General features: G+C 34.5%; 3 protein-coding genes across 7 annotated transcripts; 2 read left to right on the top strand and 1 right to left on the bottom strand.

The window, feature by feature from the left end:
- Window positions 1-1,288: 1,288 nt before the first annotated feature.
- LOC109182521 (F-box protein At5g03100-like) lies at window positions 1,289-19,248 on the top strand. Of its 4 annotated transcripts, XM_019332654.1 has the most exons (4): window positions 11,992-12,063; window positions 12,895-13,258; window positions 14,103-14,362; window positions 17,996-19,248. In XM_019332654.1, exon 4 carries the CDS (start codon window positions 18,006-18,008, stop codon window positions 19,092-19,094), a length of 1,089 nt encoding a protein of 362 aa, XP_019188199.1. In that variant the 5' UTR covers window positions 11,992-12,063; window positions 12,895-13,258; window positions 14,103-14,362; window positions 17,996-18,005; the 3' UTR covers window positions 19,095-19,248. The 4 variants fall into 4 exon arrangements, with proteins under 4 accessions (XP_019188200.1, XP_019188202.1, XP_019188199.1 ...); XM_019332655.1 differs by lacking the exons at window positions 11,992-12,063; window positions 12,895-13,258 and adding an exon at window positions 1,289-1,751; XM_019332656.1 differs by lacking the exon at window positions 12,895-13,258 and having other exon boundaries at window positions 12,001-12,063.
- On the top strand, window positions 2,872-4,942 carry LOC109182641. The gene is made up of 4 exons (XM_019332791.1): window positions 2,872-3,051; window positions 3,142-3,922; window positions 3,999-4,558; window positions 4,667-4,942. Exons 1-4 carry the CDS (start codon window positions 2,872-2,874, stop codon window positions 4,940-4,942), a joined length of 1,797 nt encoding a protein of 598 aa, XP_019188336.1.
- Window positions 19,249-21,950: 2,702 nt separating the features above from the next.
- On the bottom strand, window positions 21,951-25,889 carry LOC109182517 (transmembrane protein 56-B). 2 transcript variants are annotated; one of them, XM_019332647.1, is made up of 9 exons: window positions 25,661-25,889; window positions 25,423-25,535; window positions 24,999-25,087; window positions 24,406-24,544; window positions 24,001-24,075; window positions 23,704-23,825; window positions 23,551-23,626; window positions 22,678-22,737; window positions 21,951-22,271 (listed from the first exon to the last, which is right to left on the bottom strand). In XM_019332647.1, the coding sequence occupies exons 2-9, from the start codon at window positions 25,525-25,527 to the stop codon at window positions 22,134-22,136; spliced, it is 804 nt and encodes a 267-aa protein (XP_019188192.1). In that variant the 5' UTR covers window positions 25,528-25,535; window positions 25,661-25,889; the 3' UTR covers window positions 21,951-22,133. The 2 variants fall into 2 exon arrangements, with proteins under 2 accessions (XP_019188192.1, XP_019188193.1); XM_019332648.1 differs by lacking the exon at window positions 25,661-25,889 and having other exon boundaries at window positions 24,406-24,560; window positions 25,423-25,533.

Genomic DNA, 25,889 nt, shown 5'->3' with positions numbered 1-25,889 from the left:
TGAAGAACGTCTGGAGATTCAGGCGATTGCGGATGATATAACTAGTAAATATGTTTATGCATTTTGTTTGGGAATTATTATTTGGAAATTATTGTGGATTAGGGTTAATCATTTTAAGGTTATAAGTAATTTAATAGTGACCTTTTGTAAATTATGGTGAGTCATATTGACATGTGATGGATAAATGTTGGATAAATGCATCTCAGATTAGTAATGAATATGAAGAAAGAGTTAAATAATATTTAGAATTTGTAAAGAAAAACAAAACATTTTGATAACCATTGGAGGTTTCTCTGTCCTTATAAATAGTGTCATAATAGAACAATATTGGGTATAAATCACTTAATCTATATATAAATGGTTTATTCCAAATTACATAAAATGGATATGATATGGCGAAGGTGAAGTGTCTTGTACATTTAACATCTATACTGGCAATGAAGGTATGAAAATGAGTACTCGGCTCATTTATTAAATGAAATGTTTGTGATAATGTTGGAAAAGATTATTAGTCGGTCACAAAGAGTTGGATATGTATTACCAAGTGATGCAAAAAAAAAAAAAAAAAAAATTGCTTTTGTGTTTAGGGTACATATATAATATATTGAAACATAATTAAATTTTATAATTTCACATTCTGGATTTATAGTTATGAAATTATGAATGTGTAGTTATGCAATTCTGGATTTATAGTTATGAAGTTATGGATGTGTAATTATGCATGCAATTCTGAATGTATTAAAGGTATATATTCATTCCAAAAATTTTCAGAAAAGATTTGTGTATGCCGAAATATGTATATAATATTTATTTATACTGAATGTATTAAAGAACTCTAAATTTTTGTTTAGAAAACATGTATATTCATGCATCGAAACAGTGAAAAGCATATACAAACATTCATACTGTATTAATATAAATTGCATATATATTTCAAAGCATATACTCCAAATCACCAGGATTTCAGAATGTAAATATGCAATTTATTGGCAATTTGAACAGTTAGAAATGTTAATTAGAAAGTAAACATACCGTGCACCGAAAGTGCATGCTGATAACATGTTATAATTGATTCCTTTAGCACGTATGTAGCGTTTCCCAATGGAACGGATGGGATGAACATGAACATGAACAATATAATAATAATAATTATATAAAAAGAAAATAGAGAGAAAATAGACAAAGGTAAAACACTTCAATATCTTATTCCAACAATCCATTCTTCCTTACATAATACATGGAGACATAAATACGACCGTTACACAATAATGTCCACAATAAATATTATTTATAACAAATTCGTAGTATTTTTTTTTCTTTTTCAATCATGTAAATTCTTTATTTTTATCTTATTTTTCACCATATGCATTTTCATCTATAGGGATAGAAAGAGTTTGCAAGCTGAGGCAGACCCAGGGACGGAGCTGGCCGGGGGCCGTGGGAGCAGCTGCTCCCACTGCCAAAATTTAGACTGCCCCAAAACGACGTTGTTTTGGGGCTGTTATATAAATATATATAACTTTTTTAATTTTTATTTCCTTTCTTACGCGGTTACGCCCCAGCCGACGCTATTCTCCTCTGTCCTCTCTCCTCTACCTCGCGCCCTAGCCAGACGCCACCGCCCACCAGACACCGTCACACCAGTCGCCGACTCGCAGCTTCGCCAGCTTCTTCTTCAAGCTTCTATCGTCGCTAGCTGCGCTGCCTTGTCTTCAACCGTTACCGGCTCCGTCTTCACCCTCATGCCTCAGGTTCATATATAGTTCATCGACTCCGTTTATTAATCTTAATTTGTTCAATTGTTTGCCTAAAGGTTTGAGTTTTGAACTTATCCAACAATCTTATTATGTTTTTCTCCTAATTTTCCTTTTTTTTTTTTTGGCAAATTTTGCCCTAATTACTTAATCTGTCTATAATTGATTAAATTGAATATCCAGTGTTTGGTAATTTGGGTATGTCATGTGATCAAATTTGTTCGAATTGTTGCTGTTTGGTGGCTGTCTTTGATCAAATTTTGGTAATTTGGTTAAAGCTTGAAAGTATATCTTCTGGCAAAGCAGCTATGGAAGTTTTCAGTTTAAATTAAATAATGTGGTTGTAAGTAGTGGTCAAATGTTTCAAAATGCTCCACTTCTTAAAAAATGCGAGCAAACTAATGTTTGTTGACTTGTTGTGATACCTTATTTTGTATTAGCTTGGATGTTTCCTCTGTAAAGCTAAAGTGGATATTATGTGAATTCCTTTCTGTTATCCTCTAGCACTATTGCAGTTGAGCTCTTCTTTGATAATTCTTTTGGTTCTCTCTTTGAAATGCCTGATACTGCATGAATGCTTCAAAGTTTTTCTGCACAAATGCCTCCCCTAACGGTAATGACATTCTGTGTATTAGTGAGAACTGAGAAGTGTAACATTTTTGTGGCAATTGTTATATGGTCTCCGTTTTGAATGTGATAACGCACCAAACAAATGGATTGTTTACTCAAGAAGAAAGGAAAGAAATCAAGAAATAAAAAGAAAGGGGAATCAGTCATCCAATCAAGTAGTAGATTTCCAGAATACAAATAAGGCATGAGTCAGGGGATTGCTGCAGATTTCAGGGATTGCAGCAGATTATCAGGAGAGAATTTTAGGGTGTTTACTTTTATAACATATATATGAGAATATAAATAAAGGAGTTCCCCTTAGTAATAGGCAGGCAGTAGTAATCATAAAATAAGAGCTTCTTACAGCTGGGCAAGACTATTTCTTGCTGGAGGATATTTTATCCTTGTTTCCTGGTTACTTTTAATTCAATTCGCTGGTTTGTTTCTTCCTCACAACTCTTATCTCTAACAAATTGGTCCGACCTGCCGTGCAATGACCAACACACGAATGGATGCTCGTGTGGACTCATTAGAGAAGAGCCAGGAGGAAATGCATACAGAGATGGAGGAAATGCGTTCTGAAATAAAAGACCGTATGGATGGGATAGAAGGTACGCTTGCCAAGATGTCCGAGCTACTCTTTTCACTACATTGGAAAAGGTCAGTAGAATCTAGTGTTTCTCCTGTGGTTGCTGCGGGCAGAAATTCCTCTTCAGATAATATCGATTCCGCACCAGTACCATTGCACTAGGTTCCTTCGGTCATTCTTTCGCTGCAGCCTGGCCGGTTGGAGATTCCAACATTTGATGGCACGGATCCGGTGGGATGGCTAGTACGGGCAGATCAGTACTTTGTCATTCAATGCACCCGTGAGGATTTAAAGGTGCCAACAGCTTTCATCAGTATGGAAGGACCAACACTTCATTGGCTCCGTTGGCTTCAACAGCAACATCCATCTCTCACGTGGAGTCAGTTTACAACAGAGCTTTTGGAAGAATTTGGTGGTGAACTTTCCGGGCCTCCGATTGAACAATTAGCCGCGCTTCGCCAAATTGGTACTGTAGACGACTTTGCTAATATATTTAGAGCCCGTGTTGCCCAAATTCCATGTTTAGCGCCTCAAATTCAGCTAGGGTTGTTCCTCAATGGACTGAAGCCGGCAATCCATGTGCGCCTCCGACCAAATGATGTGACAGATTTACGTATAGCAATAAGGGTTGCACGTGCTGTGAAACGTGAATTGGAGTTCCTCTCTTCTGGTCGTATTCCGGGACGAGTGGTTGATGAAGATGACAATTCTTATAATAAGAAGACTTCTGCTGGGATTGGATGGTCTTCTGGGCCTACTAAACATTCTTCAGCCCATTCTTATGTATCTAATCATCCTACGCCCAAGCCATTATCAAACAACCCTCACCAATCAGAAAAAAATCACACCACTTCATATAATTCCCAAACACGCTCTTTTGTTCCTCCTATTCGAAATTCTAGTATGAATACACCACAGAAGCAGGATCGCCAATTCTCCCACCGCGAGTATATGGATATGAGAAACAAAGGTCTGCTTTCGTTGTCAGCAACCCTACAGTCCGATGCATGTATGTCCGAATAAGTCTCTACGAACTCTCATTGCAGCAGAAGATGAGGGGGATGATGCAGGTGAAGAACCATCCGAATTACAATGCATCGACTCAGAGCACTTGCAACCAGATACAGTGCAATATTCATTTTTGGACCTTCCATTGACAGCCCTTGGAGGAATCGACGGCCCAAAAACCATGAAGTTTAGAGGCCAAGTTGCAAGTACAGAGGTCATCATTATGGTGGACAGCGGTGCTAGCCACAACTTCATCTCTCATAGATTATCTACCAAGTTGCAGTATCCATTGGAACCCACACAACAATTTGGAGTCAAGTTAGGGGATGGTCGTCGAGTTGAATCCAAAGGCAAATATTCACAGTTACCAGTTAATTTGGGTCCTGTCACAATGACATTGGATTGCTTTGTCTTCCCATTAGGAGGTGTTGATATGATCCTTGGAGTCGCATGGCTAGAAACTCTGGGCAATATCAAAGCAAATTGGGAAAGAATGACTATGACTTTCAAAGTTGGGGATCGCCCTATACAGCTTAGTGGGGACCCGTCTTTATCTCGACTCCCTGTCTCTGTCAGTGCATTGGAGAACCCAAGTGATGTTGATTTCAGTTGTCTATTGTGGGAGATTACTGCTCTGCCTTCATCGAACAATGAGGATATAGAGATTTCTAATTCATAACACTCTCAACTCTGTAATTTATTGCAGCAGCACTGCCAAGTTTTCGGTGATCTGCAGGGTTTACCTCTTTCTCGGGCTAATGATCATCAGATTGTTTTAAAGACAGGAACAACTCCAGTAAGTGTTAAGCCTTACCGCTATGGTCATCATCAGAAAGACGAAATAGAACGAATGGTTGGTGAAATGCTTGCAGCAGGAATTATTCAACCTAGTTCCAGTCCATTTTCTAGCCCAGTGTTATTGGTGAAAAGAAAGACGGTAGTTGGCGATTTTGCGTCGACTACCGAGAGCTCAATAAGGTAACGGTAGCAAACAAATATCCAATTCCAGTCATACAGGAAATGCTAGATGAACTTCATGGTGCTCGATACTTCTCCAAAATTGATCTCCGTTCCGGGTACCATCAGATTAAGGTTGCTACACAAGATGTGGCTAAAACTGCTTTCCGAACGCACTCCGGGCACTATGAATTTTTGGTAATGCCATTTGGATTGACAAACGCACCAGCCACCTTTCAAGCAATTATGAATGACATCTTCCGTCCCCTCCTTCGACAATTTGTGTTGGTATTTTTCGACGATATACTAATATATAGCACTACTTGGAAGGATCACCTGAATCATCTGTCAAGGGTGCTGGGAATACTATCTGCCCACCAGTTTAAAGCAAATGAAAAGAAATGCCAATTTGGCCGGACGACAGTGGAATACTTGGGGCACATTGTTTCACAATATGGGGTGGCTATGGATCCAGCAAAAATATCCTGCGTGCTGCGTTGGCCTCAACCTAAATCCACAAAGGCTGTTCGGGGATTCTTGGGTATCACAGGCTACTACCGTCACTTCATACAAAACTATGGGAATATAGCTCAGCCGTTAACTGCACTTCTCAAGAAGGATATGGCAGAAAAATTTCATTGGCCCAATAAGGGGCAAATTGCCTTTGATGCGTTGAAGGCTGCTATGACTTTTGCACCAGTCCTAGCAACACCAGATTTTTCACAAACCTTCATTATTGAGTGTGATGCTTCAGGGACAGGTGTGGGTTCTGTTCTTATGCAAGAAGCACGTCCGATAGCATACTTTAGCAAGGCCCTCTCGGGTCGAACCTTGGCAAAATCAGCTTATGAGAAGGAACTGATGGCACTAGTCTTAGCCATTCAACATTGGAGACCATATCTTGGCGGAAGAAAGTTTGTGGTTCGCACTGATCATAGTAGTTTACGCCACCTCTTGCAACAACGAGTTACCACCCCATCACAACAAAATTGGGTAGCCAAGCTAATGGGTTATGACTTTGAGATCGCTTACAAGCCTGGCAAAACAAACAAGGCGGCTGATGCTTTATCCCGACAACATGAAGAGTTAGAGTTATCTGCAATATCCTTACCTTTTTGGTTAGATTGGGATGTCCTTGAGGCTGAAATTTCACGGGATACCAATTTAAAACTCATTAGGGATCGACTGGAGCAGGACCCCACTAGCCAGCCACCATTTCAGCTTGTTAATGGGCGGTTGTTTTACAAAGGGCGCATTGTCATACCAGCTACCTCGCCATGGATACCAAAACTATTGGAGGAATTCCATTCTACACCTACAGGAGGTCACTCGGGGGCTTATCGCACTTACCGTAGACTGGCTGCGAGTGTATACTGGCAAGGAATGATGAGACGTGTCCAGCAATTTGTCACAGAATGCCTCAGTTGCCAGAAAAATAAGTATGACACCTTGGCCCCTGATGGCTTACTCCATCTGTTACCTATACCATCAGTAACTTGGGAAGATATTGCTATGGATTTCATCACCGGACTACCTCGATCAAATGGGCTGGATTGCATATGGGTGATAATAGATCGCTTCACTAAATATGCCCATTTTGTGGGGCTACGACACCCGTTCACCGCCAAATCACTTGCTGACATCTTTATGAAGTAGATTGTTCGCCTACACAGAGTACCACGATCCATAGTAAGTGATCGAGACTCGGTATTCTTAAGCAATTTCTGGAAGGAATTCTTTGCCAAGCTCGGAACTAAGCTGCGAAGGAGCAATGCTTACCATCCGAAAACAGATGGCCAGACCGAGGTCCTTAATCGTTGTCTAGAACAATATTTGCGATGCTTTGCTTCTGAGCAACCCAAACAATGGGGACGATATCTTCATTGGGCCGAGTATTGGTACAATACTTCGTTTCAAGGGGCTGTCGGGATGTCACATTTTCTTGCCGTATATGGGCGACCCCCTCCGATTTTGGGATGATTGTGATATTATTGTGATTTGTTAGATTTTTTTTTGAATTATTGTTTAATATTTAATGTTGTTTATTTTAAAAAATTATTGCAAATTTTATTAATTATTATATATATTTTTGTATTATTGTTGTTTTTTGTGAGGTTTTTAAATTTTGTTAATTATTTTGATTTATTTAATGTTCTATTTAATTTTTTGAATTATTTTTGAAATTTTAACAATTATTTTGATTTCTCTTGAATAATTGGTAATATTTGTTACTTTTTTGGAAGTATTTTCATTTGAATATCTTATTGTGAATTACTGTGAATTCTAAGAAAATATTGTGAGTTTTTTTTTTTTTTTTTTTTTTTTTTTAATTATTATGAGTTAGGATTAATTTTTTTTAAGGTTATAAATGTATTGTGGTGAATTATTGCTACTTTTAGAGAATTATTGTAAATATTTAAGAATTATTTTAAATTTTTAGATTTTATTATGCATTTTGTTTGGGAATTATTATTTGGAAATTATTGTGAATTAGGGTTAATCATTTTAAGGTTATAAGTAATTTAATAGTGACCTTTTGTAAATTATTGTGAGTTATATTGACATGTGATGGATAAATGTTGGATGAATGCGTCTCAGATTAGTAATGAATATGAAGAAAGAGTTAAATAATATTTGAAATTTGTAAAGAAAAACAAAACATTTTGATAACCATAGGGAGGTTTCTTTGTCCTTGTAAATAGTGTCATAATCTAAAAACATAATAAGCCTCAATTAAGGTTATATCCTTGATTTATGTCCCTCTTTTTGTATGCAAATAAATGTGTACATTTTAATTTAAATATTGTACATTCCAATGTTATTAGACAAAGCTACTCTTACACCGTTATAACATAGTTAGTTTTTAATTTTAACATTGATAACACATCATTATTACCATACACATATATCTATCATATCTTTTTTCTATTTTTTAATTATCATTTTATTAAAATCATTATATATTAATTTAATACTTAATTATATTTTAATTAAATTTCTATGAATGATAAATTATATATGTGTGTACAAAATACATATATTATTTGTGTATATATAATTCAAATTATAATTTTTAATTATTTGTATTTATTATTTTTTAATATTGGGCATAAATTTTCGCGCATCGTGCGTACAAAATGATAGTAGAACAATATTGGGTATAAATCATTTAATCTATATATAAATGGTTTATTCCAAATTACATAAAATGGATTTTATATGGCAAAGGTGAAGTGTCTTGTACATTTAACATCTATACTGGCAATGAAGGTATGAAAATGAGTACTCTACTCATTTATTAAATGAAACTAGTTTTTTACGCGCATTGCGCGATTGGGATAATGCCCAATGCTTTTTTTTTTTTTTTTAAATAAGTACTTTAAAGTATATTAAGACAAGATTATATTGAAATTGTTCATGCATAGATAATTGAAGGTTGAATTTGCGTATTTAAATAGGTAATTCTTCTCCCAAAGGTTGAGTCCCCAACCCCAAGGCCCCCCACACTCCGACCCAACAGAGCATTGTGGGAAGTTGTAAATCACGGTGACTCAATGGTTCAGCAGACAGGGCCAAATGCTGATACGCACAAGGAATCTGCCCACTTTGAACATAATTCCCGCATTGCCGCCGTCGAGGTTCAAACCTTGGTCTCTTCTCCCAAATACTACCCACTAAACCATTGAGCTAAGCCCGTGCAGATTAAATAGGTAATTCTAAGTTTACAAATGCAAGATAATATAGTCAATATTGATTATAATTGTCAATAAAATAATTGTATAGGTATGGTTGAAATCAAATACGGGACATGCATAAGGGAGAACAAATACAAATTAGGGCATAAAATATTAAATATATACTAATATTGTTTGAGGAGATTCCGACATTAGGATTTGTGGTTAAGTTCTATTAAGACTTTTTTATTAGAATTAGATTAATGGTGTAGTTATAATTCTATATTAGACTTTAATATTAGAATTAGACTAACGGTGAATTAACGGAAAAGTTAAATGGATAATCATATAATTAAGGATAAATTAGAAAATCTTAAAAGAAAAAAATTAAAATCTGAACAATATGAACCATTCATTTGATTTAATAATTTGGCAGTCATTTTTTCTACCCAATGTTAATAATTAAATAAGGTCTAATCCGCTAACGCTAACCGCTAACTGCTAATTGTCAAACAAGGACATTGCGAGGTAGTTCTCACTTCAATTATTTGTTGTGTGATTTGAATACTCTCTTTGTCACAAAATCTCTCAAGTAGTTAATATGGTTGGCTTTATTAATTATATTTTTTAAATTTTTTCATGGTATTAATAAAATACTTGGTAAATAAATATATAGCATTATTTTATGTTATAACTTTGATATTTAATTAGAAAAATAATGCACAAAAAAGATAATAGATAATGTAGTGAATATAATCAATTGATGAATTTGAATGTAAAAATTTTTACATTTGAGAAAAATAAAGACAATATAACTAATGGAAATATTTTTTTTAATTAATTTATTGATAATTAATAATTTGTTTTTCACTGAATAAAGACATTGTAAGGACAATGTAACGAGTATAATCAATTAATAAATTTGAATATAAAGAATTTTTATATTGAAGAAAAATAAAGACAATATAACTAATAAAATTATTTATCTTATTTAATTTATTGATAATGAATAATTTTTTTTTTTGAATAAAGACATTGTGGACACATAATTCTAAATTAAAGAAATGCATATGTATTATTTTTTGTTGTAACTACTAAATTATTATTTATATAATTTAATAAGAGTAAAATAGAGTACTAATTATGCCAACTTTGATTGGGATGAGGTTCGAACCTAAGACCTTTTTTTATTAAAATCAATGAGTAAGTTAACGGTGAACTAACGGCAATTCTTAAAATTTTAACGGAATTAGTAACGGTGTGTGGGTATTTTAGGAAATTTTAGTGTAAAATTTAAATCTGATCAATCTTTTAATCAATCTGAGCCATTCATTTGATTAAAATATGTGACCGTCATTTTTTCTACCCATTATAGGCCTAACTCTCTTGGGCTCTAATTAGTATAGTAGATGTTTGCGATAATGTTGGAGAAGGTTATTAGTCGGTCACAAGAGTTGGATATGTATTAACAAGTGATGCAAAAAAAATTGCTTTTGTATTTAGGGTACATATATAATATATTGAAACATAATTAAATTGGATTTAATAGCAAGGCATTATAAATTAGTTTAAATCAAGTAAACTTAATGGCAAATAATTACAAATCAATCCCTCCATAAGTGATACTAGTACTTTATTACTAAGTAATTTGATTGGTTTGCTTTATATACATACGATTTTACTTAACTTGGAAACATGGTCATTCTAAATTAAATTAAATATGACCACGTTTTTGCTCTCTCTCCATATATAATTTTTACATGAACTCTTTTGTTTCCTATTATCATTAAAAGTTAGCTAATTATATCTTCATCTATGTATGATACAATGGACATTACCTCTGAATGTTTTTTCTACCATTATTGTTGTCTTGCATGCTCATAGCAGGTAAACAGACATGGCAGACTACTTCCCAAGGCTTCCTGAGCCCTTAACTCATCATATACTATCATTTCTTCCTTTCAAAGAAATCGGCCGCACTTGCGTTTTATCCAAATATTGGAATAGCATTTGGTGCAACTATCCTAATCTAGATTTCTATATGATGGAAAAAGATGTAAATAATTGGGCAAAAGAAAATCCAGAAAAAGCTCTATTTGATTATGTGGAAAAGTCCTTTGATAAGTTCTTAGATGGAAGGCCTTTCATACAAAAGTTCTGCCTACAAATTGAATGTTGCACTATGGGGAGAGGTTTGACAAGAAAGTTGGATCGTTGGTTACGTGTGTTGGTAAACAAGAATGTGTCAAGGCTAATGCTCAGAACTAAAAATCTTTGGTCACCATTCAGTTACTCTGTTCCTCAGCATGTCTTCATTGCACAAAAGCTTGAAGTTTTGGATTTGTTTTGGTGTACATTGGATACAGATCGCATTGTTCATATTGATCTACCGCGTCTAGAGTTGCTCTCACTTTCCCACTGCTGGATTTCAAGTGATAAATTGCTGCAGAAGATTGTGTGTGGTAGCCCTAAGAGTAAACACATTGTGATTTCTTGGTGCCAAGGAGGACAACCAATGCGCTCTATTTCTGTTCCCACGCTAGTCTCTGTTGCAATGAGACTTGAAGTTTTAGATTTATCGGGGTGTACCTCAGAGGAACATCGCTTTGTTGGTATTGAGTTTCCATGTTTGGATAGGCTGTTTTTTAAGAACTGCAAGTTTGTAGGTAACAATTTGCTAGAAAGGATATTGAGTGCTTGTGGCCCTAATATGAAGCATATATCAATTTCTTGGTGCAAAGGTATAGGGACGTCTCTTTCGGTTTCGTGTAAACCCCTATTGAAGGGGTTTTTCGTGGGGTCCTCTTGGAGAGAGAATGAAGAAAAAAGAAGCATAATTCTGCACGTTATGTGCACTGTGCGCACCCAGATGGTGCACGTCAAATTAACTACTCTTTTTTGACAAAATAAGTCCTTTTTTTACACTTATTTTCTCTCACCTTGTGAAAAGACTATGTATAATATTGTTGCTCTTACAAAGCACAAAATCTAGGTTTTTTCCAACCTATATATATATATATATATATATATATATATATATATATATATATATATATATATATATATATATATTGGTATATATTAGTATATATAAAGATATGTAAAAGTACAGGCCCAAAATGTTTAAAATATTTGTTTCTAATATTCCAAATCTGGTCTAAAAGGCCCAAACCCAAGTGCAGCTAAAATAAAGAAGATGAAAACAAGGGTAAGATCTCTTCTCTTTCAATCAATCTGTCTGTGGCGCTTTCTTGCGATTCCGACGAAGCTAACGGCGACAATGACAACGGGCAAACGACAGCCACCACGATTGCCGTTGCCGTTTCCTCCTTTGGTCAAAATAGCCACACCGCCGCACCCGACCGGCAGAGCAGATGATGATCTGAGAGAAAATTGGAACGAAAAACTGACAGCATCTATGGGCTGCCCCGACTAGAAAACGAGTCGCCGGCGACAAAACGGCCAAAAACAGGTTTGATTATTTTTTTTGTTTTTTGTTTTTTTTTTTGGTTGATTTTTTCATATATACCATGTACATATGAAAGCCAATCGGCAAAAGATTTTCAGCAGGCTTCCATAACTCCATAAGACATACGGCCACTATTTGATTTTTTTTTTTATTATTATTTAAACATATATATTCCGGAAAAGAAAGTAAAGGTATATATTCATTCCAAAAATTTTCGAAAAAGATTTGTGTATACCGAAATATGTATATAATATTTATTTATACTGAATGTATTACAGAACTCTAAATTTTTGTTTGGAAACCATGTATATTCATGTATCGAAACAGTGAAAAGCATATACAAACATTCATACTGTATTAATATAAATTGCATGTATATTTCAAAGCATATACTCCAAATCACCAGGATTTCAGAATGTAAATATGCAATTTATTGGCAATTTGAATAGTTAGAAATGTTAATTAGAAAGTAAACATACCGTGCACCGAAAGTGCATGCTGATAACATGTTATAATTGATTCCTTTAGCACGTATGTAGCGTTTCCCAATGGAACAGATGGGATGAACATGAACATGAACATGAACAATATAATAATAATAATTATATAAAAAGAAAATAGAGAGAAAATAGACAAAGGTAAAACACTTCAATATCTTATTCCAACAATCCATTCTTCCTTACATAATACATGGAGACATAAATACGACCGTTACACAATAATGTCCACAATAAATATTATTTATAACAAATTCGTAGTATTTTTTTTTCTTTTTCAATCATGTAAATTCTTTATTTTTATCTTATTTTTCACCATATGCATTTTCATCTATAGGGATAGAAAGAGTTTGCAAGCCAAGGCAGACCCAGGGACGGAGCTGGCCTGGGGGCAGCTGCCCCCACTGCCAAAATTTAGACAGCCCCAAAACGACGTTGTTTTGGGGCTGTTATATAAATATATATAACTTTTTTAATTTTTATTTCCTTTCTTCTTACGCGGTTACGCCCCCGCCGACGCTCTTCTCCTCTGTCCTCTCTCCTCTACCTCGCGTCCCAGCCAGACGCCACCGCCCACCAGACAACGTCACACCAGTCACCGACTCGCAGCTTCGCCAGCTTCCTCTTCAAGCTTCGATCGTCGCTAGCTGTGCTGCCTTGTCTTCAATCGTTACCGGCTCGGTCTTCACCCCATGCCTCAGGTTCATATATAGTTCATCGACTCTGTTTATTAATCTTAATTTGTTCAATTGTTTGCCTAAAGGTTTGAGTTTTGAACTTATCCAACAATCTTATTGATTAAATTGAATATCCAGTGTTTGGTAATTTGGGTATGTCATGTGATCAAATTTGTTCGAGTTGTTGCTGTTTGGTGGCTGTCTTTGATCAAAATTTGGTAATTTGGTTAAAGCTTGAAAGTACATCTTCTGGCAAAGCAGCTATGGAAGTTTCCAGTTTAAATTAAATAATGTGGCTGTAAGTAGTGGTCAAATGTTTCAAAATGCTCCACTTCTTAAAAAATGCGAGCAAACTAATATTTGTTGACTTGTTGTGATACCTTATTTTGTATTAGCTTGGATGTTTCCTCTGTAAAGCTAAAGTGGATATTATGTGAATTCCTTTTTGTTATCCTCTAACACTATTGCAATTGAGCTCTTCTTTGATAATTCTTTTGGTTCTCTCTTTGAAAATGCCTGATACTGCATGAATGCTTCAAAGTTTTTCTGCACAAATGCCTCCCCTAACAGTAATGACATTCTATGTATTAGTGAGAACTGAGAAGTGCAACATTTTTATGGCAATTGTTATATGGTCTTAGTTTTGAATGCCACATTTGGTAGATTATCATTTCGGTACTTGATTAATGATTAAAGATTAGAGACTGTTTACTGTTGTTTATTCGCCCCCACTTAGAAGAAATCCTGGCCCCGTCCTTGGGCGGACCTGCCAAGCTGCCCCACTGCCCAAAATTATTCAGCCCCAAAACGACGTTGTTTTGTGGCTGTTATATATATAATTTTTTTTTTTAAATTTCATTAATTTTAGTAATGCTGCGTGAAGAGGCGAGACCACGACTCCCTTCGCGAGAGCTGAAGCGGTGAAGCACTGCAAGTTTCGACGTTCCGTCGACTCCGCCCACCGCAAGTCGCGCCAGTCACACCACCGCTCACAGCCCACCCCAAGTCACGCCACCGCCCACGACCCACCGCAAGTTCCGTCATTTCTCAGCCAGTAAGCTTCTGTGAGTTCCGACGCCACCACCAACGCCACTGGCCACCGCCCACGACTAACGACTCCGCTGCCAGGTTCAACTTGTTTGCTTAATTTTGTTTGCTTAATTTTGCCCATGTTCACCTAATTTCGCCCTAATTTGATTTTGCCCTAAATCCTAATAGCTATTGAATGTGCATAGCCGCATAGGAATTGGCTTACTGCTTGATGGTAAATCCTAATAGCCATTGAATTTGCATAGCCGCATAGGAATTGGCTTACTGCTTGATGGTAAATCCTAATAGCCATTGAATTTGCATAGCCTTGCCAGTTGCCACGAATGTTTGCTTGTTACTGCTTACAGCCATTGTCAAAAATAATTTGTTGTTCTCTTGTTTGAGTTCCATTGGAATTGTCAAAAATAATTTGTTGTTCTCTTGTTTGAGTTCCATTGGAATTGGCTTACAGCTTACTGCATCACTAATTAGGCGGTAACATTGGACTTGCAGGGACTAAAAGTAATGAAGTATCAAATACTAGGTTTCAAGACAAGAGGTCATCTAATTTGCATATCTATTATTAGTCTCAATAAATCTCACACTGATTTAATAGTCTTTGTATCACTTCGATTAGATGAGAATACTACCGCACGGCTTAAAATTTAATTTTTTAAAATTAAAATCATAATATATAAACTGAAAATCAAACACCTTATATTTATAATTTATACAATGTGGAAATTAAACTTCTAACTTGTTAAGAGCCCCACATCTATAAAATAAGAGAGAGCATATGGGTTTATAAGGTCATGGGTTAGACTAGCTAATTGGTTGGATTCAATCTTTTAGTGTGGTTTGGCCCATGTGCATTATAGCCCAGTTGAGTGACCATGGCCCAATCTTAAATTATAACATAAACTTTTGCTGTGAGGATCACCTCATCAAGAGTTTGTGCAATCACAAAGCAATAGAGATTTTGAACAAATGTTGTGGATGAGAACTTTTGCAAACAGTACAGTTAGCTACCCTGCCCTTTTTTCTGCAAACAGTACATTGGATTTTCCGTACACACAAAAGGCTAATTTACCGCTAAATGATATTCATTTCCCAAGTGGAGGTATGGGAGTAATTTTCCCCACTATATATATATAGAATTAAGTTCATGTGCAGGTCCCGTGCGGTTGTGTTCTTAAGGTGTGTGAGTTTTGTGCTTAAGGTGCGTGAGTTTGTATTTTGAAGGTGTTTTGTTTGTGTGCTTAATGTGCGTGTGTTGTGTACTTAATGTGCATCAGTTTAATGCTTAATGTGCGTCCACCCGCACAACCGCACGGGACCTGCACCTGATCCATAACCTATATATATATATATATATATATATATATATATATATATATATATATATATATATATATATATAAAATACGGTATTAGGAAATGAAAACCTAAAATTGTAACCGCCACTCAAATTCACTAGATCCCGCTACCTAAAATTGTAATTGCCACTCAAATCCACTAGATTCCGCTACCGTTACCGCCACTCAAATCCACTAGATCCCGCTACCGTTCCCACTGCTTGTCGTAATATATATATATATATATATATATATATATATATATATATATATATATATATATATATATATATAATATATATATATATATATATATATAATATATATATATAATATAATACGGTATTAGGAAACGAAAACCTAAAATTGTAATCGCCACTCAAATCCACTAGATCCTGCTGCCGTTCCCACCGCTTACCGTCATTGTCAAATGGCCTTTCTTCCTCACTGTCATCGCTTTCCTCTTACAGTTTTCCAAAACTAGCCTCTAGCCAGTCAACCCTTAGTGTCGCTCACCACCACTTGCTACTAGTTGCTCAATCTCATTGTCAACACACACGGTATTTCCTTTTATTTTATCTTTAATTTCTATTTTGAGTTTTTGGGATGATTGTGATATTATTGTGATTTGTTAGATTTTTTTTTGATTTATTGTTTAATACTTTAATGTTGTTTATTTTAAAAAATTATTGCAAATTTTATTAATTATTATATATATTTTTGTATTATTGTTGTTTTTTGTGAGGTTTTTAAATTTTGTTAATTATTTTGATTTATTTAATGTTCTATTTAATTTTTTTAATTATTTTTGTAATTTCAACAATTATTTTGATTTCTCTTGAATAATTGGTAATATTTGTTACTTTTTTGGAAGTATTTTCATTTGAATATCTTATTGTGAATTACTGTGAATTCTAAGAAAATATTGTGTTTTTTTTTTTTTTAATTATTATGAGTTAGGGTTAATTTATTTTAAGGTTATAAATGTATTGTGGTGAATTATTGCTACTTTTAGAGAATTATTGTAAATATTTAAGAATTATTTTAAATTTTTAGATTTTATTATGCATTTTGTTTGGGAATTATTATTTGGAAATTATTGTGGATTAGGGTTAATCATTTTAAGGTTATAAGTAATTTAATAGTGACCTTTTGTAAATTATGGTGAGTTATATTGACATGTGATATAAATGTTGGATGAATGCGTCTCAGATTAGTAATGAATATGAAGAAAGAGTTAAATAATATTTAGAATTTGTAAAGAAAAACAAAACATTTTGATAACCATAGGGAGGTTTCTTTGTCCTTGTAAATAGTGTCATAATCTAAAAACATAATAAACCTCAATTAAGGTTATATCCTTGATTTATGTCCCTCTTTTTGTATGCAAATAAATGTGTACATTTTAATTTAAATGTTGTACATTCCAATATTATTAGACAAAACTACCCTTACATCGTTATAACATTGTTAGTTTTTAATTTTAACATTGATAACACATCATTATTACCATACACATATATTTATCATATCTTTTTTTCTATTTTTTAATTATCATTTTATTAAAATCATTATATATTAATTTTAATACTTAATTATATTTTAATTAAATTTCTATGAATGATAAATTATATATGTGTGTGTACAAAATACATATATTATTTGTGTATATATAATTCAAATTATAATTTTTAATTATTTGTATTTATTATTGTTTTAATATTGGGAATGAATTTTCGCGCATCGAATAGTAGAACAATATTGGGTATAAATCATTTAATCTATATATAAATGGTTTATTCCAAATTACATAAAATGGATTTTATATGGCAAAGGTGAAGTGTCTTGTACATTTAACATCTATACTGGCAATGAAGGTATGAAAATGAGTACTCTGCTCATTTATTAAATGAAATGTTTGCGATAATGTTGGAGAAGGTTATTAGTCGGTCACAAGAGTTGGATATGTATTAACAAGTGATGCAAAAAAAAATTGCTTTTGTGTTTAGGGTACATATATAATATATTGAAACATAATTAAATTGGATTTAATAGCAAGGCATTATAAATTAGTTTAAATCAAGTAAACTTAATGGCAAATAATTACAAATCAATCCCTCCATAAGTGATAGTAGTACTTTATTACTAAGTAATTTGATTGGTTTGCTTTATATACATACGATTTTACTTAACTTGGAAACATGGTCATTCTAAATTAAATTAAATATGACCACGTTTTTGCTCTCTCTCCATATATAATTTTTACATGAACTCTTTTGTTTCCTATTATCATTAAAAGTTAGCTAATTATATCTTCATCTATGTATGATACAATGGACATTACCTCTGAATGTTTTTTCTACCATTATTGTTGTAGGTAAACAGACATGGCAGATTACTTCCCAAGGCTTCCTGAGCCCTTAACTCATCATATACTATCATTTCTTCCTTTCAAAGAAATCGGCCGCACTTGCGTTTTATCCAAATATTGGAATAGCATTTGGTGCAACTATCCTAATCTAGATTTCTATATGGTGGAAAAAGATGTGAATAATTGGGCAAAAGAAAATCCAGAAAAAGCTCTATTTGATTACGTGAAAAACTCCTTTGATAAGTTCCTAGATGGAAGGCCTTTCATACAAAAATTCTGCCTACAAATTGAATGTTGCACTATGGGGAGAGGTTTGACAAGAAAGTTGGATCGTTGGTTACGTGTGTCGGTAAACAAGAATGTGGCAAGGCTAGTGCTCAGAACTAAAAATCTTTTGTCACCATTCAGATACTCTGTTCCTCAGCATGTCTTCATTGCACAAACGCTTGAAGTTTTGGATTTGTTTTGGTGTACATTGGATACAGATTGCATTGTTCGTATTGATCTACCGCGTCTAGAGTTGCTCTCACTTTCCCACTGCTGGAATTCAGGTGACAAATTGCTGCAGAAGATTGTGTGTGGTAGCCCTAAGAGTAAACACATTGTGATTTCTTGGTGCCAAGGGGGACAACCAATGCACTCTATTTCTGTTCCCAAGCTAGTCTCTGTTGCAATGAGACTTGAAGTTTTAGATTTATCGGTGTGTACATTGGAGGAACATCGCTTTGTTGGTATTGGGTTTCCATGTTTGGAGAAGGTGTTTTTTAAGAACTGCAAGTTTGTAGGTAACAATTTGCTAGAAAGGATATTGAGTGCTTGTGGCCCTAGTATGAAGCATATATCAATTTCTTGGTGTAAAGGTATAGGGAGGTCTCTTTCGGTTTCGTGTAAACCCCTATTGAAGGGGTTTTTCTTGAGATGCGACGATGAGTTTGAAAGGATTAAGATTGATGCGCCGAGTCTTCGGACATTCTCGTATGAATCCACTAATGCTGCGTGTGTTATTGATTTGATGTCTTGTACAAATCTGGAAAACTTATATGGAAGTATTGGCAAGAGTTTGAATCACCCAGCTTCTGCTTTGCTACTTCTTCATAAAATTTAATTCCTAGTATGAAAGAACTTGATTTGCTTTGCAGCTATGTAATTTGCTTTCCAAACTAATTTTAAACTCTGTAATTTTAGAATTAGATTTAATTGCTTTTATAAAAGTTGTAGTTTAAATATGATAAAAATGCTATGTAGTGGTTGTTTTGAAATCCAATTATTATAACTTTATGCTATTATCTACTTATCAAGGAGTGTTAGTTAATTATAACCATTTTCTTACTTTAAAACTCATCCAAATGTGACATCTTAATCAACAACCAACAATAACATAAAAAACATGTGTTAAATTATTAAAATAATCAAGGCATGCAAAAGCAACGGTAGCCGGTAGTCCCCTACCCGGCTGCTGCACGTGACTTGCACCAACACCACACCGGACTTGCACCAACACCACACCGGACTTGCACCAACACCACACCGGCCCCCACCTTGTTAAACAATCTGCGAATACGACAGCACACTTATTAGCTCGTGAAGTCATGTTCTTTATTGATTGTCCGGAATGGAGTTGTTCTCCTCTGGCTTTCCTTTCGAATGTTGTAACTCTGGAAGCTCTTAATGAATGATTCGCAGTTTGGTTTCAAAATAGAGTTCTGCTACATGTATTTCCAAATTTTACTCGATCACATTTATTCTATATCGTGGCAATAAAGGATAAGATGTTTTCATCATTCGAGTCTCCAGAGTGTCTACGTCAAGAATTTGTAAGAGTAAAAAGTGAAGCACAATGTAGTCTCTATGCGTAACTACTTTCTCAACCTACTGAAACACAAAGGATCAATATTGATTCCACCCATGGCCTCCTAATTGGAAAAGTCACTTCGTGCCAATAGACCATAAACTCATTAGTAATGTGGTAATAAATTAATTCAAATTTTATTGTTTGACAGGTAAGAATAGAATTGTAATAAGTATTATAAAGACTAAACTATCCATATAATATCAATTTGTAAAAGGATGTAGAATTATTAGAGAGGAGAAATGTAATCCTCACAATGCAACTCTTCTTCCCACATATCATGGGAAGACAAATTATACTACAAAGTGCTGACAAATGCTCTATCAATGTTCATTTTTAATGCAATGAAGCTTCACTTTTATATATTACACTTAGTCAACATTCAAATACTAAAAATAATTTCAATATATTTAAAATAAACTTAATGCCTTTAAAAATTTATAATATAATAAAAATGAACTTGAATGCCTTTAATCCATCTAGCAACGTGATTACGTGAGCAATGGTCTATGGTATAATGATTGTCATAAGAATCTCGGTTCTTAAGAGCATCACCATCAGAGAAGATTTGGCGATTAATGTCAGATCAAATATGTTGGGTAGGAATCTTTCTAGATGTGGAGTAGGGATAATAGAAAATATATTTGGCCTACAAAGGGTTGGGTTCATGTAAAAAAAAAAAAAAAAAAAAAAGTGTTATGTGCGAAGGCAAATGATGTTTTGCAACCGTGTGCACCATGCATGGTGCACACGGAATTGGATTAATAATTTTTATACTATAGATCCATAATTTATATACTATATATTCATAATTTCTATACTATAGATTCATAATTATTGAACTCTATATTCACAATTATAAAACTCTATGTTCATAATTTGATTACTATACAATTTAAAAATTATGAATCTATAGTATAGAAATTATAAATCTATAGTATAGCATTATGGATCTATAGTATAAAAATTATGAATCTACAGTTTAGAAATTATGAATCTACAGTATAGAAATTATAAATTTATAGTATCCTTTCAAAAAATAAATTTATAGTATAGAAATTATGGATCTATAGTATAAAAAGTATGGATCTATAGTATAGAAATTATGGATCTAATTCCGTGTGCACCTTACATGATGCACACGATTGCACAGCATAACGGTTCGTGTGGCGCGTCAGGCGTGCTGTCAGCGCGCCTGACACACTATTTTTTTGTTTAAAAATTCAGTTTTGTTTTTTTTTTCTTCTTTTTTCCCTCCCCTTCCATCTTCTCTTTCCTAATCACTCTTACACAAACCCCTTAAAAATCGCACCCAAATTAAACTGATTTTTTTGAGGAAAATATAAGGATTTCATTAACAATCAACCAATGATGAAATACAGGTCGGTGGAATAGAAAATCACAAACCTAAGGCAGACATAGAACGAACTAGTAGCCCTTGCAAGTACATGAACAACTTTATTCGCTGACATATTGACATGGTGAACAGACACGTTCCCAATGTCTCTAGCAATATTACGACATTGCTTAATAACAAATCCTCAAATAGGATGAATTGTAATATTTTTTCAATTAAACCGTGAATTTTAATATTAAGCGAGAAACAGAATTGCAATTACACTCCCCCAAATATGTTGTGAATGTTGCACCATCAGCCAAAATCTCTAATAAGCAGTTTTAATACTTTTTTCTCAATACAACGACAGTAATTTTACAATAATTATATTCATTAAAAAAATCAAACTTATATAACCAACAATTACACTACTAAAATCTACCAATAACACTAATATTTTGGATGGGAGCAACTAAACAACCTTATACCGACAGATACTACATTGTAACAGAATCAGTAGAACTGAAGAAAAAAAAAAAAAAAAAAAAAAAAAAAAAAACTTTACACAAATACTCTACTCATGTCGAGCTGTCCACTGATCATTGGCCACCGACAAAACGTACCCATACCTTAGATTACTTTTCTTGCAAGTTTAATTTACAATTTTTTCTTGGAAAGAACAATTTTTTATATTATTGATACCTCAAGATGACATTTTGGCAGTCATTATTATCTCAGCCATTTGGGATTGCAAGAATTACAAATCTACACAGACATTCCAGAAATACCCTTTTTATCATATGGACAGACAATCATATTTTCACATCACCTATAGAATTAAGCTGCCCTTCATTCAAAAATGAAAAAAACATAATAACAAAGTTGTACATTGAGGCAACTTCAATTCCAAGGTTGTAAATGAATCTCAATGTGTTGTTTACCTGCAGATTACAACAAAGCTATCTCCTGTGCCACGACTTCACCAATGTTTTCACCATGCCCTTTGCGATTTTCGTAAACCAAAACAAATTCATCATTGTCAACACCGGGGGCACTGTCAGCAACGTGTAGAAGCCCATCGGGTACACTTGCTTCACCTGAATAACAATTGACACTCACCGTAAGAACATCGTGTTCCATTTTTACCCTTCGCTTTCTCTTTTGAATGAAGAGAACGGTTTGTGTTGGGCAGAGGCCGGTGAAAGGTCAAGTCCAACAACTGGTGGCTAGGGGAATTGTTAGGCCGAGGCCTTGAAAATGTGATGGTATATAAGGAAATAAAGCGGTAAGCACTTGATCCTAACACTTTGGATCCATAACCATAACCTTACAAATCTTAAGTTTAAAAGCAAGATTTATGGTCGTGATATAGCATAGTTGTGTATAATAGCCTTCTATTCTTATGTATGCAAGAAACACTCTTGAAAGTACGAGGAAACATTCGAATTGTAAAGAAAATTTAGGTTCATGCTCCGAACAAAGATGCTGAGATCATCAACTGACCTGATCAAAATGGGTGAAAATGTGGCAGAAAAAGTAGATAAACAAAAGTATCCTTGCTACCTGAAGACATCAAAAGTCATAGGTAAAGGCCGGAAGTCAATCCAAGAACAAACAGAAAAAAATGAAGGCAGATAATGTTATATGAGCATGTCTTGGATCTTATGTTTATCAAGTCAATCAGACACCATGAAAAAACAAAAATTAAAACATTTTGACTTGATTTGATTTAACACCGCAAAATTGTTGATTTATTACCACTCTAATTGAAATCCTAGTTCAGGTAAAATTCGCTTAATTTTTATAAGACTGTGCAGACAGATAATGGGCACACGACAAATTAGTATCAAGCACACAATTTAATACACAATGGCACACTAGCATACATGTAAACATCAAGTTTCGAACTCAGGCTCTATTAATTAACAAACGTATGCACACGACATACAAATTATGGCACACGACTACATCCAACCATGCACACAACATACAGACTAATGACACACGACTACATCTGTCCTCACAGTCCTCAATAATATAATTGTTCTTATTTGAATACACTTCTATATATATATATATATATATATATATATATATATATATATATATATATATATATATATATATATATATATATATATATATATATATACACATATATATATATATATTGATTGTGAGCACTAACCTATAGAGGGCATCCCATGTTGCATTTAATGGCTGAACTTGTAAATTGTAATGGGCATTTGATGAAAGCAAGAAAACTGGCAAACTTTTAGATGCTAGAGCTAATGGCAACTAGGCTGAGGGTTTGAGTCCATAATAGCAAAAAAGAAAAACAAATAAAAATAGTAGTTCAAATCTGCTAGGCCTTACCAACCACCCGAAAAACAAAGCCACCCCATTGAAAAGGTAAAGTCTCGAGGACTTCTGACCAGCCACATCCAAGTACCTGCACGTATTGCCAATTGTGAAATCCCGGGATGAGGAAAGGAGAAAAAGACGAAGAACTCTGTAATCCACGCTTACCATCTCAAATTAACAAACGGTGTAGTGCTCTCAGAAAATAGAACCATCAGTATGTAAATCAGTCCTTGCCCGCTCACAAGAGACTGAACAATTGAAAGCATTGAGAGCCCATGGTGTAAGACCTTAAAGGAGAAACGAGAAACTGATATTTATTTCCTTTGCATTTTCAATTAATCAGAATAAATAAGGAAGAAAAAAAAAAACTTCAAACATCATAAGTTACAAGAACTCATAAACATAAGCAATAAAAAAAATATTACTGTCTTAGTAAATAAAAGATTGCATTCTTATACTTACATACTCAAGTCCACCTAAAGCAGGGAAGTTGTAAATTATCATTGCCAAGTCAGTCAGAAAATAGCCAGTAGAAATCTGTATTCAACATAAAAAAACGGCAAAGTCAAGTAACACACATGCCTATGAAAAGAAATCTCGACCTCCTAAGGATACAGTTGAAGCAAAGTACACGAATTTTAAAAGTAAAAGTAAGAAATAGGTCCCGTTGAGCACCATCAACTGTATAAACTATAAAGCATTCACTACAACCATATCGATGATTAGCTTTGAACTAGCATTCTAGCTAGACTGCGAGGGTGCTGTAAGAATAATAATAATGCCATCAACAATAAACGAAAATAAAGTTGATTGTGTAAGTTCTTTGAGGTGCGAAAGATGGAAGAGATAGAGGAGAAAACGTAGTACCCCTAATATGGTGTCTGAGAAAGCTGATGTCCTATTGATAACTAGCTCGTCCCTAGAACTGTCATGAAAAAGATTTGATCCAACCAAGAGATATAGAGAAGCAGCAGCCACAATAAGTGCGTGGAAGGTAGAGAACCCACTGCAAATAAGAAGCCCTAATAATTTAGATGGTAAAGCAAGTTGACATCACTAGATGTCAGGATTAAGCACTTACCACTAAACCAAAAGTTATGACTCGTAGGGAAGGCACAACTTTATTCATTTTCGAAAGGTAGGGTGCTGGACTTGCCCTTCAGGCCTCCGTCCAACAATCCCCTAGCCACTTAGTGCTAGATTCAGCCCTTCACCAGCCTCAGTCCAACACTAGATATGTATCCTTCAGGCCTTCGCCCAACAATCCCCTAGCCACTCAGTGCTAGACTCGGCCTTTCACTGGCCTACACCCAACACTAGATAATAGATATATACCATTCAGGCCTCCGCCCAGCAATCCCCTAGCCAGTTGGTGCTAGACTCACCCTTCACCGGTCTCTACCCAACACTAGATATATATTTACTTAAAAATACAACACTTTTAACAAAATTAACATTACCGGTTGTTCCATTCAAGTCTGGTTTTGTCATCAAGTTTGACAAATCCCTTAAACAAGAAAGGGCTTATTGCACCTGTTAACTCATAAACCTTCAACAAGAAGATAGGGCATGAATCAGATAATGCTAGAGATGTAATCTCTTCACAGGACTTAAGATACCATTATACAGAACACTTCACAGTCAAAGTCGAAATACCCCCTTATGGCTTGCAATTCAAAATTTTATTAGTCTAAAATTTTGTTGAATCAATAGAGGCAGAAGTCAAAATTCCCCTGATTTTGTTTTTCAAAATTCGAGCTTTTAACCTTTTTCAAAATTCGAGCTTTTAACCTTGAAGGAGATAAATTAGGAAAACAAAAGTGGGGTAGCAGAGAAACAAGTAAATTAGAATCCAAAAAGCAAAAGATAACCAAAAAAGCTTACTATTTTGCACATGATGATGCCCACAGAAACAGAGAAGAGCCAGTGCAATTCTTTGGTGGGATTAGCATGGCCAGCAATGTTAATCAAGCCCACTAGCGCAAACATTCTGCCCTCTGAAGAATCAAGAAAGCGAACAAGAATAGACAGCAGCAAAAAGCATCAACATAAGTATACAACACCCCAAAAAAGAACACAACTTTGCAGAGCAAAACAAGCATGTAATAAGTGAGATTCTTACATGGAATCTCTGGGTATGAAAGAGTAGTAGAATCAAGAAAGCAAGTCGGCAGACCACAAAACAGGAATATATATATATATTAAGAAAAACAAAAACAAAAAAGGAAGTAATTGGCTTAAGAAGGAATAGACAGTCAAGATTCAAAGATAGTGGATGGTGACATTGTAATTGCAGCCTTAAATAATTAGTAAGAATTTTTGGTAGAGGTGTTTGAAGGATGGTAAGGAAG

Source organism: Ipomoea nil, unplaced genomic scaffold (genome assembly GCF_001879475.1).
Source record: "Ipomoea nil cultivar Tokyo-kokei standard unplaced genomic scaffold, Asagao_1.1 scaffold1074, whole genome shotgun sequence".
NCBI lineage: Eukaryota > Viridiplantae > Streptophyta > Magnoliopsida > Solanales > Convolvulaceae > Ipomoea > Ipomoea nil.
Note: the sequence above shows the minus strand (reverse complement) of the source record. Positions and strands in the feature narration are given on the sequence as shown.

What these genes read in the sequence shown, in the direction of transcription:
- LOC109182517 (XM_019332647.1), bottom strand. Translation starts at nt 25,527, where the DNA reads ATGTTTGCGCTAGTGGGCTTGATTAACATTGCTGGCCATGCTAATCCC. An exon ending in AGACTTGAATGGAACAACCG is followed by an intron (nt 24,545 to 24,998) that starts GTAATGTTAATT and finishes TCTTATTTGCAG; the next exon opens with TGGGTTCTCTACCTTCCACG. An exon ending in CTTTGTTTTTCGGGTGGTTG is followed by an intron (nt 22,738 to 23,550) that starts GTAAGGCCTAGC and finishes TGATGTCTTCAG; the next exon opens with GTAGCAAGGATACTTTTGTT.
- LOC109182521 (XM_019332655.1), top strand. Translation starts at nt 18,006, where the DNA reads ATGGCAGATTACTTCCCAAGGCTTCCTGAGCCCTTAACTCATCATATA.
- LOC109182641 (XM_019332791.1), top strand. Translation starts at nt 2,872, where the DNA reads ATGGATGCTCGTGTGGACTCATTAGAGAAGAGCCAGGAGGAAATGCAT. An exon ending in TATGGATATGAGAAACAAAG is followed by an intron (nt 3,923 to 3,998) that starts GTCTGCTTTCGT and finishes CTCTCATTGCAG; the next exon opens with CAGAAGATGAGGGGGATGAT. An exon ending in CATTGGAGAACCCAAGTGAT is followed by an intron (nt 4,559 to 4,666) that starts GTTGATTTCAGT and finishes AATTTATTGCAG; the next exon opens with CAGCACTGCCAAGTTTTCGG.